This window comes from Poeciliopsis prolifica, unplaced genomic scaffold (genome assembly GCF_027474105.1).
Source record: "Poeciliopsis prolifica strain line A6 unplaced genomic scaffold, Auburn_PproV2 SCAFFOLD107, whole genome shotgun sequence".
Taxonomy (NCBI): domain Eukaryota; kingdom Metazoa; phylum Chordata; class Actinopteri; order Cyprinodontiformes; family Poeciliidae; genus Poeciliopsis; species Poeciliopsis prolifica.
The window spans coordinates 455,861-468,895 of NW_026562482.1; the positions used below are offsets into that span (position 1 = coordinate 455,861).

The window sequence follows — 13,035 nt, forward strand, 5'->3', positions numbered from 1 at the left end:
GAAACTAAAGTTTAAAAAACATTGAAAAATCTTAATAAAAAAAAGAGCTCTGATATTTCATAAAATTGCTAATGAATCTGAATAATTATTTACTTCCTGAATATTTAATGCAAAGTTGCAGAAAGTAAAGAAAAGTTCAGCAGAACTTTGATTTCATTAAATTATTCCATACATATTCATAAACCTGAACGTTTTCAGCCCAGTTCAAAGTTCGGAACCGATGGAAACTCCTGCAGAAGGACCAGCTGCTGGTTCCGGACTGGTCCGCCCGGCTGGGCCGGGCTGGGCCGGGCTTTTAATTTGAAGGGACGCTGCGCTGTGGAGCAGGAGCCCATCAGCAGAGCCAGTCGGTGTCAGGTTCTGGTGTGACCGGATCCAGGATCAGTCCGGGCCCGGTCCGGCTGCGGCACAAGAACCAGAGGCACCGGACCGAACCGGAACCACAACCAGCAGAACTCACTGTGCGGTGAGCAAAATAATATTATACTAAGATAGATAGATAGATAGATAGATAGATAGATAGATAGATAGATAGATAGATAGATAGATAGATAGATAGATGGATGGATGGATGGATGGATGGATGGATGGATGGATGGATCATTTAATAAATGCTGACGTTAACGTGCAGATCATTTGAATGTTTCTGATTGGCTGATGATGAGAGGCCGGAAGTGATGCTCCCAGCTAAACAAACTCTGAGGTGAGCTGACCTCCTGACTCCGAAACCGGCGGACCGAGCCGAACCGAGCCGAACCAGAGCTTTGTTAGTCAAATGAAGACCGGAGGTCTGAATCCTGATGGGAGAAAATCTCTGCAGAGCAAAGAGACAGAAAAGTTACTCTGTGAAACAGCAACGATCATATTTTATATTTTCACTGTTATTCATTCATTTAAATATCCCATCTTTAAGTTAAATACCTGATTAGCAAGCTAATTGTTTAGCTTAGCTTAATTAGCGTAATTTATGTTAACTACAAATTTGTGTCTTACATTATTGCAGCTTTTTGTTCCTGCAGTTTAATTTTTTTTTCAGTGTTGACACAAAAAGAGAAAAATAAATAAACTAAACATGGAGAAAATATTCATCCTTTCATCATGAAGTGGTTCAGTTCCACAGCTACGCTAACGTCAGCTAACTTTAGCTAACTCAAGTTAACTTTAGCTAACTTAAGCTAACTTCAGCTAACTCAAGTTAACTTTAGCTAACTTCAGCTAACTTAAGTTAACTTAGCTAACTTCAGCTAACTTTAGCTAACTTCAGCTAACTTTCGCTAACTTCAGCTAACTTTAGCTAACTTCAGCTAACTTAAGTTAACTTCAGTTAACTTCAGCTAACTTTAGCTAACTTTCGCTAACTTCAGCTAACTTAAGTTAACTTTAGGTAACTTCAGCTAACTTTAGCTAACTTCAGCTAACTTTTGCTAACTTCAGCTAACTTTAGCCAAATATTAGCTACATTTCTAAAGTAAAACAGATGAAACCTGTCTTGGTTTCTTCCTTTCTGCTGTTTATCTCGCCACACCTGGACATTTGTTCCTGTTTAGGCTAGCATGTATCCGTTAGCGCAGATAACCTTTGACATTCCTTCTTTGTGTTCCTCCAGGTAGCTCTAATGTTGGGGATGAACCAATCAGACTCAGAGAAAGCAGTGACATCATCAGCAGTTACTTAAAGGGCCAGTCGTCTTGTTAGTTGTAGAGGTTTGATCTCTGGCTTGCTCTGCTGAAACGTGTTAATGAGCCGCTCAGCTCATCAGGCGCGGTGGTGCGCGGCGGCGCGCGGCGCGGCCCGCAGAGCTTTCATCCCATTGTGCTGGTCACCATGGCAACCCAGTTACAGACTGCTGTGTTTGGGTTTTGCCGGCCTCCTCTCTGCTTTCTGCAGAAAGCTTTCAGCGCCTCACGCTGCTGCTCTGCTCTCTGCCCAGATGGAGACGCCCGGACGGCCGCCGCCGCCGCCGCAGCCATCCGGCACGGTGAAGCGGCGGCGCTGGGGCGGCCTGAGGCAGCAGTGGAAACTTCTGGGTCTGTTTGAGATCGACCAGCAGCACGACTTCTACGGCCTGACCTGCAGGATGAAGGAGGGCCTGGCTGCAGCCATACACACCTCCACACACACACCGGCAGCGGTGAGTAGCAGCGGCAGCAGCTTGCATGGCAGAAACCACAGAGGAACGCCTGCTGGCTTCCCAAACCCTCCCACAGGTCAGAGGTCAGCAGCCTTTATGTTTTGGTCTCAAATCAGTTCAGTTCAGACCAGATAAGATCAGATCAGTTCAGTTCAGATCAGTTCAGATCAGTTCAGATCAGTTCAGATCAGTTCAGTTCAGTTCAGTTCAGTTCAGATCAGTTCAGTTCAGTTCAGTTCAGATCAGATCAGTTCAGTTCAGATCAGATCAGTTCAGTTCAGTTCAGACCAGATAAGATCAGATCAGTTCAGTTCAGATCAGTTCAGTTCAGTTCAGTTCAGTTCAGTTCAGTTCAGTTCAGTTCAGTCAGATCAGTTCAGTTCAGTTCAGTTCAGATCAGTTCAGTTCAGTTCAGTTCAGATCAGATCAGTTCAGTTCAGATCGATCAGATCAGTTCAGTTCAGATCAGATCAGTTCAGATCAGATCAGATCAGTTCAGTTCAGTTCAGTTCAGTTCAGATCAGTTCAGATCAGTTCAGATCAGTTCAGTTCAGTTCAGTTCAGTTCAGACCAGATAAGATCAGATCAGATCAGTTCAGTTCAGTTCAGATCAGTTCAGATCAGTTCAGATCAGTTCAGTTCAGTTCAGTTCAGTTCAGTTCAGATCAGTTCAGATCAGTTCAGTTCAGACCAGATAAGATCAGATCAGATCAGTTCAGTTCAGATCAGATCAGTTCAGATCAGTTCAGATCAGTTCAGTTCAGATCAGTTCAGATCAGTTCAGACCAGATAAGATCAGATCAGATCAGATCAGATCAGATCAGATCAGATCAGTTCAGTTCAGTTCAGATCAGATCAGTTCAGTTCAGTTCAGTTCAGATCAGATCAGATCAGATCAGATCAGTTCAGTTCAGTTCACTTCAGTTCAGATCAGATCAGATCAGATCAGTTCAGTTCAGTTCAGTTAAGTTCAGATCAGTTCAGTTCAGATCAGTTCAGTTCAGTTCAGTTCAGATCAGTTCAGACCAGATAAGATCAGATCAGATCAGATCAGATCAGATCAGTTCAGTTCAGTTCAGATCAGATCAGATCAGTTCAGTTCAGTTCAGATCAGATCAGATCAGATCAGATCAGATCAGATCAGTTCAGTTCAGATCAGATCAGTTCAGTTCAGTTCAGATCAGATCAGATCAGTTCAGTTCAGTTCAGTTCAGTTCAGTTCAGACCAGATCAGATCAGTTCAGATCAGTTCAGATCAGTTCAGTTCAGTTCAGTTCAGATCAGTTCAGATCAGTTCAGTTCAGTTCAGTTCAGTTCAGTTCAGTTCAGATCAGTTCAGTTCAGTTCAGTTCAGTTCAGTTCAGTTCAGTTCAGTTCAGACCAGATCAGATCAGTTCAGATCAGTTCAGTTCAGTTCAGTTCAGATCAGTTCAGTTCAGTTCAGTTCAGTTCAGATCAGATCAGATCAGTTCAGTTCAGTTCAGTTCAGATCAGATCAGTTCAGTTCAGATCAGTTCAGTTCAGTTCAGTTCAGTTAAGTTCAGATCAGATCAGATCAGTTCAGTTCAGTTCAGATCAGTTCAGTTCAGTTCAGTTCAGTTCAGATCAGATCAGTTCAGTTCAGTTCAGTTCAGTTCAGATCAGATCAGTTCCTCATATCTGACTCTGGACCAGTTGAAGGTAAATACTTTGTGGTTTTGCTGAAGGTTCGTCTCTAAAATGATTCCTGCTTCATCTGCTGTTTGTAATCGATGAGGTGATTTGACCTCTGACCTCTGCTCCTCTCGCTGTCCTGTCAGTAAATTGATGCGAAGCTTTTAAATCTGTACAAAACGTCTCTGATGTTTATTCATTCACTTCAGAGCTGAATCTTTTTGTTTTACGTCACTAATAATAAAACGCTGAAGGTCGCTGCTCCGCGCTGAAGGTCGCGGCGCTGCGGCGCTAACAGCTTTCCAGGGATTGATTATTGGATTTCTGAACGTGTCGGCAGTAAAATCATCTGTGTGTCCAGATCAGAGGAAAACCCGCAGCAGAAACTTCCACAGTTGATGAATGACCCCTTGCTGCTGCTGTAGTTCCCTTTGGCAGCAGTGGAAGCAGGTCAGAGCTTAGCGACGCGACCACAGGAAACAAACTGCTTCAGCAACCTGGGATTCAGCAACAAACATCCTAAACATCCAATTAAAGTTGCTCAATGTGTCAACGCTGCCGTCTCCTGGTTTCAAGCAACTAAACAAACAGCAATTATTCCTGAAACTGAAACCTGAAGATTATCAGGAAATTCCTGATGCTAATTTAGAGTAACAGCTACAAAAACATTTAACGACCGTTTGTTTAAAATATTATAAAAACCAGAATCCAGTCAGTGAATAATTATATTCAGTTTTTATAATTCTGTTTTCAAATGTTGCTGCTGCTGAGTTGTTGCTAAAACTTTGTGTTGGTTCAGTTGAAGCCACTGGACGGCAAGACATCTGCTAATCTGCTAATAGCAGAGCTAGTTTTTACCTTAGCGTGTTAGAATTTTTGCTAATGTTGAAAACATTTATTGCTTTAACTTCCCCTGAACATATATGAATTATTTTGAGAACCTCTCCTTATGAAAACCTCCTGGGAATCAACATGGCTGAGTTTAGCGCTTTAGCGATAGCATGTGTCCAAAACCATTTTGGACACAGTAGTTCTGCAACAGCAGAACTACTGTTTATTAGAGTGATGTAGGGTTAAAGGTTAAAATATTTAAACTTGAATGAATAAAGTCAGTTTGGCATCATGTCAATATTTCTGTTAGCTTTGTGAATTAGCCGCAGGTTGATTCGTTAGCATGCTAGCGATCTGCTGAATGATGCGTTGTGGTGAAGCAGTGAGTCCCTCTGAGCTTCATTCTGGACGTAGAAGAATAAATAAATGATTCTGTTTGTGTAAAAATCCTCACAGGAAGTAAAATGTGATCCAGGTTGGAGCTCACTGAGTTTCTGTTGCTACAGAACAAACAGAATTCCCGACCCGGTTCAACTCGGACCTAATCCCTCTGATGCCCAGAGCGCTGACTCAGCAGGGAGCATTACGACTCGGTCAGCGGCGCCGCCTGTGACATCACGGATTGCAGCGGCGACCTCAGTGCGCTGAGCGCCATCAGTCACTGAGAAATACACAAATATCCACAGAAATCTCATATTTAAAACAGATAAACCGAATTAAACAAGTCGGTGCAGAGATGGATGGAGTTTGAAGAACCTCCTGTAGAGGTCTGTGTTACATCACTTCTGGAAATCCCTCTGACTGAAAACCTTCTGTTGTTTTGGCTCATGAATTCCTGGATTTCCACTTTCCTACAGAAACAGAAAGTGAAATATGAAGCAGATCATGAATCTTTCTGTCTTACTGTGTTTCTGTTTCCAGAACGACCTTTCAGACGACGACTTCAGATCCAAGGTCACACAGGTGCACAAGGTGAGGTCGGGCCGGCAGGCTGTAATTGTGTCTCTGCAGGCGTCCCAGACAGTTTACTGTGTTTGTCCAGGACTTCTCGCTGGAGACGTTCGGCGGCCCGGTGTTCGCCGCTCTGCGCGCGTCGCTAGGAATCACAGAGGACGAGTATCTGCAGTCTCTGTGCTCAGAAAGCTGCTACCTGCAGTTCATTAGCAACTCCAAGAGCAAAGCCGACTTCTTCCTGACGTGAGTCTGGTCCTCATTCAGCAGAAAAACAAACAGGAAGCAAAAACTGATGAGTTACAAGGCATAGACCGAAATACATAAATCAGAATATTATAGAAAAGTTGCATGTTAGCATTTTAGCAAGGATTTCAGCCATTATAAAGTTATTAGCTAATGCTAACAAAATAATTTGATTAGCATAGCTGCTAACAATATTCATTCTTAAGTATTGGACTTTTTTTCAAATGTTTGTTGCTATCAGTTTAGGAGCTAATGCCAACAAAATAGCTTTTTAGGACAGTTGCTAACATTAGCCCATGCTACCATGTCTAATGTTATGCTGGCATGCTAACTGTAGGATGTTTACCAACGCGTGTTGATTGATGCATTTTGTGTTTTTGAACCTTCAGAAATGATAAACGTTTTTTCTTGAAGACCCAAAACAAACGGGAGATTAAATTCCTTCTGTCCAACCTGAAGATCTACGTAGAGCATCTGAGGAAGTTCCCACATTCACTGCTGGTCAAGTTCTTAGGTACAACACATGACCTGACCCCTAGCCTGACCCTTAGCCTGACCTTTAACCCCAAACATCATCAGCTGGAGGTCGTGTAATCATGATCCTGTGAACTCTGATGATTCTCGTTTTCCTTTCAGGAGTTCACCGGATCCGGATCCCGCCCGGTCAGAAGGTAAAGATCCGCTTTGACCTGGTTCTCTGGTTCTGAACGTCTGGATCAGGAACTGAGGGATCTTTAAACATTTCTCCCCCAAAATGTAGCATGATAAAAACAAATAAATTCAGAAAACAAATGTGATTTTTATGTTATGAGAGAATAAATCTGCTAATGCTAACTTTAATATTCCAGAGTTTAATCTTCTGTATCTTGTTGAAAAATTACCTGTAAATTAATTTCTGAGTTTTTAGAAACTAAACTAAATAAATATTTTGGTGATATTTTGTGTTTTTAAGTCATTTCCTGTAGAAACTGCCTGACAACAGGAAGTAGGCGCTGCTCTAACATGTTAGCTAAAACGTCTGAATTTCTTCTTCTGCTGTTTTGTGGATCTGAATGTTTGGCGCCTCCTGCTGGATCATCTCATGCTTCCTTCTTGGCAGAAATATTTCATCGTGATGCAGAGCGTCTTTTATCCGGACGAACGCATCAACGCCCGGTGAGTCTGGGCCGCCGAGGTCGGGTCGGTTCTGATCAGTCCTGGTACCGGGTCGGTCCTGGTACCGGGTCGGTCCTGGTTCTGGTTCCGGTCGGGTCCAGTGACGCTGCCTGTGTTTTGCAGGTATGACATCAAAGGCTGCGAGGTGAGCCGGTGGACGGACCCGGCGCCGGAGGGCAGCCGGATCATTGTGGTTCTGAAGGACCTGAACTTTGAAGGCCAGGTCATCACGCTGGGTGAGGAAGAGGAGGAGGAGGAAGGTGCAGCGCACCCTCTACTGGTCACACAGAGAACTACTTCTGTCCTCCAGAACTGAACCAGTTCAGTCTGAAAACATCTGAAAAACCTGCTGGATTCAGGTCTGGACTTTGACTAGGCCATTCTAACCTATTAATCAGCGTTGATCTGATCCATCCATAATATCTCTGGGTTGTGTCAGAAACCAAAGCTCAGATTTTAATGGTAAAAATGTAGAAACATTAAACCATGAAAATGAAACTAAAGTTTTTCTGAGACCAAAGGATGAAACCCAAACCGCCTGGTTCTGATCTGACACCCATCCGGGTCTCTGTGTTTAGTTTTTGTTGTGTTTGTGTGTCTGGGTTTGGTTTTGTTGGTTTTGTTGAGTTTCGATGTGTTGTGTGCAGATCGGCAGCGCTCCTGGCTCGTCCAGCAGGTGGAGATCGACACCGGCTTCCTGGAGCGGCTCAACGTTCTGGACTACAGCCTCCTGCTGGCCCACCAGCCGCTGCACCACGACGAGCGGAACCAGAACCTGTCCTTCGCCTCGCTCATCGTCAGAACCAAGAAGTCCGTCTGCTCCGCTGGCTCCACTAAATAATTACCTAAACATTTATCTGGCTGACATGCTAGGTAGTTAGCATGTTGGCTAACTACCCAGCTATCAGGCTAGGTAGTTAGCATGTTGGCTAATTACCCAGCTATCAGGCTAGGTAGTTAGCATGTTGGCTAACGACCCAGCTGTCATGCTAGGTAGTTAGCATGTTGGCTAACTACCCAGCTATCAGCCTAGGTAGTTAGCATGTTGGCTAATTACCCAGCTATCAGGCTAGGTAGTTAGCATTTTGGCTAACTACCCAGCTATCATGCTAGGTAGTTTATCTTGCTAAATAGTAAGATAAATATTACAAACTGCAAAGTTTATAGTGTTTAGCTAAGTATAGCTTAGTACCATAATTAGCTAATTCTTGCCTTTGTTTACCAAAACATCTGCATTGGTAAATATCAATACAGATGTTCCTACTAATGGATCTATTGAAACAGCTTTTATTTTGATAGTCCACTTCTGCTTCTCAGCAAGTGAATCTGCATGTAGCTAAAGCTTTAGCTTGCTAGCCTGAGCAGATGCCGGTTTTGGTTTGATCTCATCTCTTGCTGGGAAAAATGAGAATCACCATGGCAACCAGTTGGTTCATCAATCAGCTCCTCCATAATTTCTATAAATCTGATTATCTGATCAGAACCGATTAGATTAGGAAGCAGAGCAGAGGCTGCTTTAGCCTCCGTCTCCATGGCAACGGCTAATTGGTAAGGCTCCAGCCCAGTTCGGTGATGCTGAGCCTGTGGGACTGAAACGGACCAGGACGTTTTCCTCAGAACTTTAAATGGAATAAGCATCGACCCGGTTCTGATCTTAGGCTCGGTTCTGTCCAGAATCCCATACAGTCCGGCTCACTTCCTGTCTGGTACCGTTCCAGGTCCGTGAACCCCGGGTCCAGCCCGATCCAAGGCGGAGTTCCTGGAGCGGTTCTGAATGACGACGCCGGACCGGAACCGGACTCGGGCTTGACGTCGTCCCAGGACCGAGACGACTCGTCTCGGACGAGTCCGCGCCCCGCCGGGTCCGGCGCCGACTCGCCCGACATTCCGGACTTCAGGGCCCAGAACCGGCGCCTGCTGCCGAACCTGAAGAACCCGCTGCACGTCATCGACGGACCCGAGCAGCGATACTTCATCGGCATCATCGACGTTTTCACCGTTTACAGCCTGAAGAAACGGCTGGAGCATCTCTGGAAGAGCCTGAGGCATCATGGCCGCTCCTTCTCCACCGTCAGCCCGCAGGAGTACAGCCGCCGCCTGCGGCGCTGGGTCCAGGACCACACTGCCTAGACCGGACCGGAACCAGGACCACACCGCCTAGACCGGACCGGAACCAGGACCACACCGCCTAGACCGGACCGGAACCACACCGACTGGACCGGACCGGAACCAGGACCACACCGCCTAGACCGGACCGGAACCACACCGCCTACACCGGACCGGAACCAGGACCACAACGCCTAGACCGGACCGGAACCAGGACCACACCGCCTAGACCGGACCGGAACCAGGACCACACCGCCTAGACCGGACCGGAACCAGGACCACACCGCCTAGACCGGACCGGAACCAGGACCACACCGCCTAGACCGGACCGGAACCAGGACCACACCGACTAGACCGGACCGGAACCACACCGACTGGACCGGACCGGAACCAGGACCACACCGCCTACACCGGACCGGAACCACACCGCCTACACCGGACCGGAACCAGGACCACAACGCATAGACCGGACCGGAACCAGGACCACACCGCCTAGACCGGACCGGAACCAGGACCACAACGCATAGACCGGACCGGAACCAGGACCACACCGCCTAGACCGGACCGGAACCAGGACCACACCGCCTAGACCGGACCGGAACCACACCGCCTAGACCGGACCGGAACCACACCGACTGGACCGGACCGGAACCAGGACCACACCGCCTAGACCGGACCGGAACCACACCGCCTACACCGGACCGGAACCAGGACCACAACGCCTAGACCGGACCGGAACCAGGACCACACCGCCTAGACCGGACCGGAACCAGGACCACACCGCCTAGACCGGACCGGAACCAGGACCACACCGCCTAGACCGGACCGGAACCAGGACCACACCGCCTAGACCGGACCGGAACCACACCGCCTACACCGGACCGGAACCAGGACCACACCGCCTAGACCGGACCGGAACCAGGACCACACCGCCTAGACCGGACCGGAACCAGGACCACACCGCCTAGACGGACCGGAACCACACCGCCTACACCGGACCGGAACCAGGACCACAACGCCTAGACCGGACCGGAACCAGGACCACACCGCCTAGACCGGACCGGAACCAGGACCACACCGACTGGACCGGACCGGAACCAGGACCACACCGCCTAGACCGGACCGGAACCACACCGCCTAGACCGGACCGGAACCACACCGCCTAGACCGGACCGGAACCACACCGCCTACACCGGACCGGAACCAGGACCACAACGCCTAGACCGGACCGGAACCAGGACCACAACGCCTAGACCGGACCGGAACCAGGACCACACCGCCTAGACCGGACCGGAACCAGGACCACACCGCCTAGACCGGACCGGAACCACAACGACGACCGGACCGGAACCAGGACCACACCGCCTAGACCGGACCGGAACCAGGACCACACCGCCTAGACCGGACCGGAACCACACACCACCTAGACCGGACCGGAACCAGGACCACACCGCCTAGACCGGACTGGAACCAGGACCACACCGCCTAGACCGGACCGGAACCACAACGACTGGACCGGACCGGAACCAGGACCACACCGACTAGACCGGACCGGACTAGGACCACACCGCCTAGACCGGACCGGAACCACACCGACTAGACGCTCCACCTCCTTCAGCTCACAGAACCAGAACCGCGGCGCTCCATCCAGCAGACCGGCGCCAGGCGAAACGTTTCTGGTTTCCTAATGAAAAGAAAACAAACTTGTTATAGAAGGTCAGAAACTAAACCATTGTTCTCCATCAGGTCAAAGGTTAAAGATCACGGCTGCTTGCCAGGGTTGAAGGAGAAAGCCTCTTCTCTCTAGAAACAAGATGGCCGCCGAACTGAGGTCAGCACAGCCCGCATGTCATGATGATGTCCTCTGGCACGGCGGTGGAGGCATCAGGATGTGGGCTCACTCTGTGGCTGCAGAACTTCTCAGTCAGTGATTGGACTAGACCAGCGGCGTCCTCCATTTTTGTTTGCTGCTCAGGAAAGAAGCAAAGTTCTGATCTGGATTAGATTAGGGAGGTTTGACCTGATACTTGATTGATCCCAGTAATTAAAGTCTTAAAACGTCTTAAAGTCATTATAAAAAATGTGCCTTCAAAACCAATCACAGGAGTTAAACTTGGCCTGTAGCTAGCTGCTAACATGCTAACTAGCGAGCTAGCTTGTTTTGGACGTTGGTTTTGGTTCGGTTCTGTGTGAAGTTTCATTTCAGCTGGAATTAAAAACGTCTTAAATTAGATTTTCTGAAAGCTGCAGATGTTCAAAAGTATTTATGTGTCCAACAGTCACTGACAAACCGACTCAACGCTTAAATACGAAAAGAAAAGGGGTTAACCCTAACCCCAACCTTAACCCTAACCTTAACCCTAACCTTAACCCTTATTCATCTCATTTACATATTGGAACTAATTTTACAAACTGATGAATTTCCAAACTGCATCATGAATGATGTGAAATCATGATGAGGATCCAGGAAGTAAAGACACCCTGCTGGGTCACAGCAGGGTGTCTTTACTTCCTGACTTACTTTCCCTCCCAGTTTCCAAATGATGGTTTAGTTCCTGATCAGCTGCGTCTCAATATGCATCGTTTGTTATTTATTGACGTCTTTCTGCTTTACAGAAACATCCATGATGATGTTTGGTTTGAACTTTTAAATTAAGAGTTTGGATTTTATTTCATGTTTTTTGCTATAAATCTGTAATTTTATGCAAACTGACCTGAAAGGCCTGCAGTCCAGTCCAAGAAACAAACATTACAAATCCTTCATTCTGAGGATTTCTGCCTCAGGCCCACAGCATGATGCTGCCTCTGCCAGCATGATCTATTTTATTATTATTTTACTTTATTTCACTGATTCCAGTTTATTATTTTTACTTCTTGTGTTTTTTATGGTTTAGTTTCTGAGGTTGAGTTATTCTAGTTATTAGTTGTCCTGTTGCATGTTCTCGCTCGCCCACTGTGCCATTTTCTCTCTCTGTGAGCCGGTAGCCAATCAGCTGGCCCCATGGCTCCCAGTTGCTCCCAGTATTCGTCCAGTCTCTCTCTCCTCCTCACTGGTTCTTCTCCTTTTACCCGTTAGATCCTTTCCTCTGGTTCTGTTCTGATTTGGTTTTGGTTCTCCTCTGGTTCCCTGTTGTCTCAGTCGGGTTTCACACGTGTTTCCCAGTTAGCTAATGATTAGCATCAGTTTGTGGACGGATTCCAGTTTGGTTTCCTCAGAATGAAACGAGTCAAAGTGACGTTTCTGAATTTAGAAAAAGGTCAAAACTAAATGTTTGGTATAATGGCACCAGAGTAACAGCAACTGGTTGAACTGGACCTGGAGGTCGCCTGACCTCCGGGTCGCCTGACCGGCGGGTCGCCTGACCTCTGGGTCGCCTGACCTCCGGGTCGCCTGACCTGCGGGTCGCCTGACCTCTGGGTCGCCTGACCTCCGGGTCGCCTGACCTGCGGGTCGCCTGACCTGCGGGTCGCCTGACCTGCGGGTCGCCTGACCTCTGGGTCGCCTGACCTCCGGGTCGCCTGACCTGCGGGTCGCCTGACCTGCGGGTCGCCTGACCTGCGGGTCGCCTGACCTCCGGGTCGCCTGACCTCCGGGTCGCCTGACCTCTGGGTCGCCTGGTTTGCTTGGTTTGTTTCTCATCACCAACTTCAGTAAGTTTTGTTTTTTCTGAGTTTTCTGTTTAACTCAAATTGTTTGTGAAACAAAACTTTTGAATGTTCAGAATGTTGTTGGACAAACAAACAATTATTTCTAAACATAAACTTAATGAATATTTTGTATTTGCTCAGTATTAAACTAGAAATGCTAATTCTCTTCAAAAAACAAAAATCATTGGTTGGAGGAAAAGCTTTTAAAAATCTCTGGCAAGACATTTTATATTAGCTTCACAGTTTCCTGGTTTTCAGTTTTTTTGTTGCAGCTTCAATAAATTGGGGGTAAAAGTTGATTTTTGTGCTTTTAT

The 13,035-nt window shown here is 47.2% G+C and overlaps 1 protein-coding gene across 1 annotated transcript; it reads left to right on the forward strand.

The window, feature by feature from the left end:
* The first annotated feature begins 368 nt into the window (after positions 1 to 368).
* On the forward strand, positions 369 to 9,311 carry LOC129354290 (phosphatidylinositol 4-phosphate 5-kinase-like protein 1). Its single transcript, XM_055023792.1, has 10 exons — positions 369 to 466; positions 1,931 to 2,131; positions 5,537 to 5,587; positions 5,658 to 5,812; positions 6,202 to 6,326; positions 6,449 to 6,483; positions 6,912 to 6,967; positions 7,091 to 7,203; positions 7,615 to 7,777; positions 8,686 to 9,311. Exons 2-10 carry the CDS (start codon positions 1,931 to 1,933, stop codon positions 9,095 to 9,097), a joined length of 1,311 nt encoding a protein of 436 aa, XP_054879767.1. The 5' UTR covers positions 369 to 466; the 3' UTR covers positions 9,098 to 9,311.
* Positions 9,312 to 13,035: the final 3,724 nt, after the last annotated feature.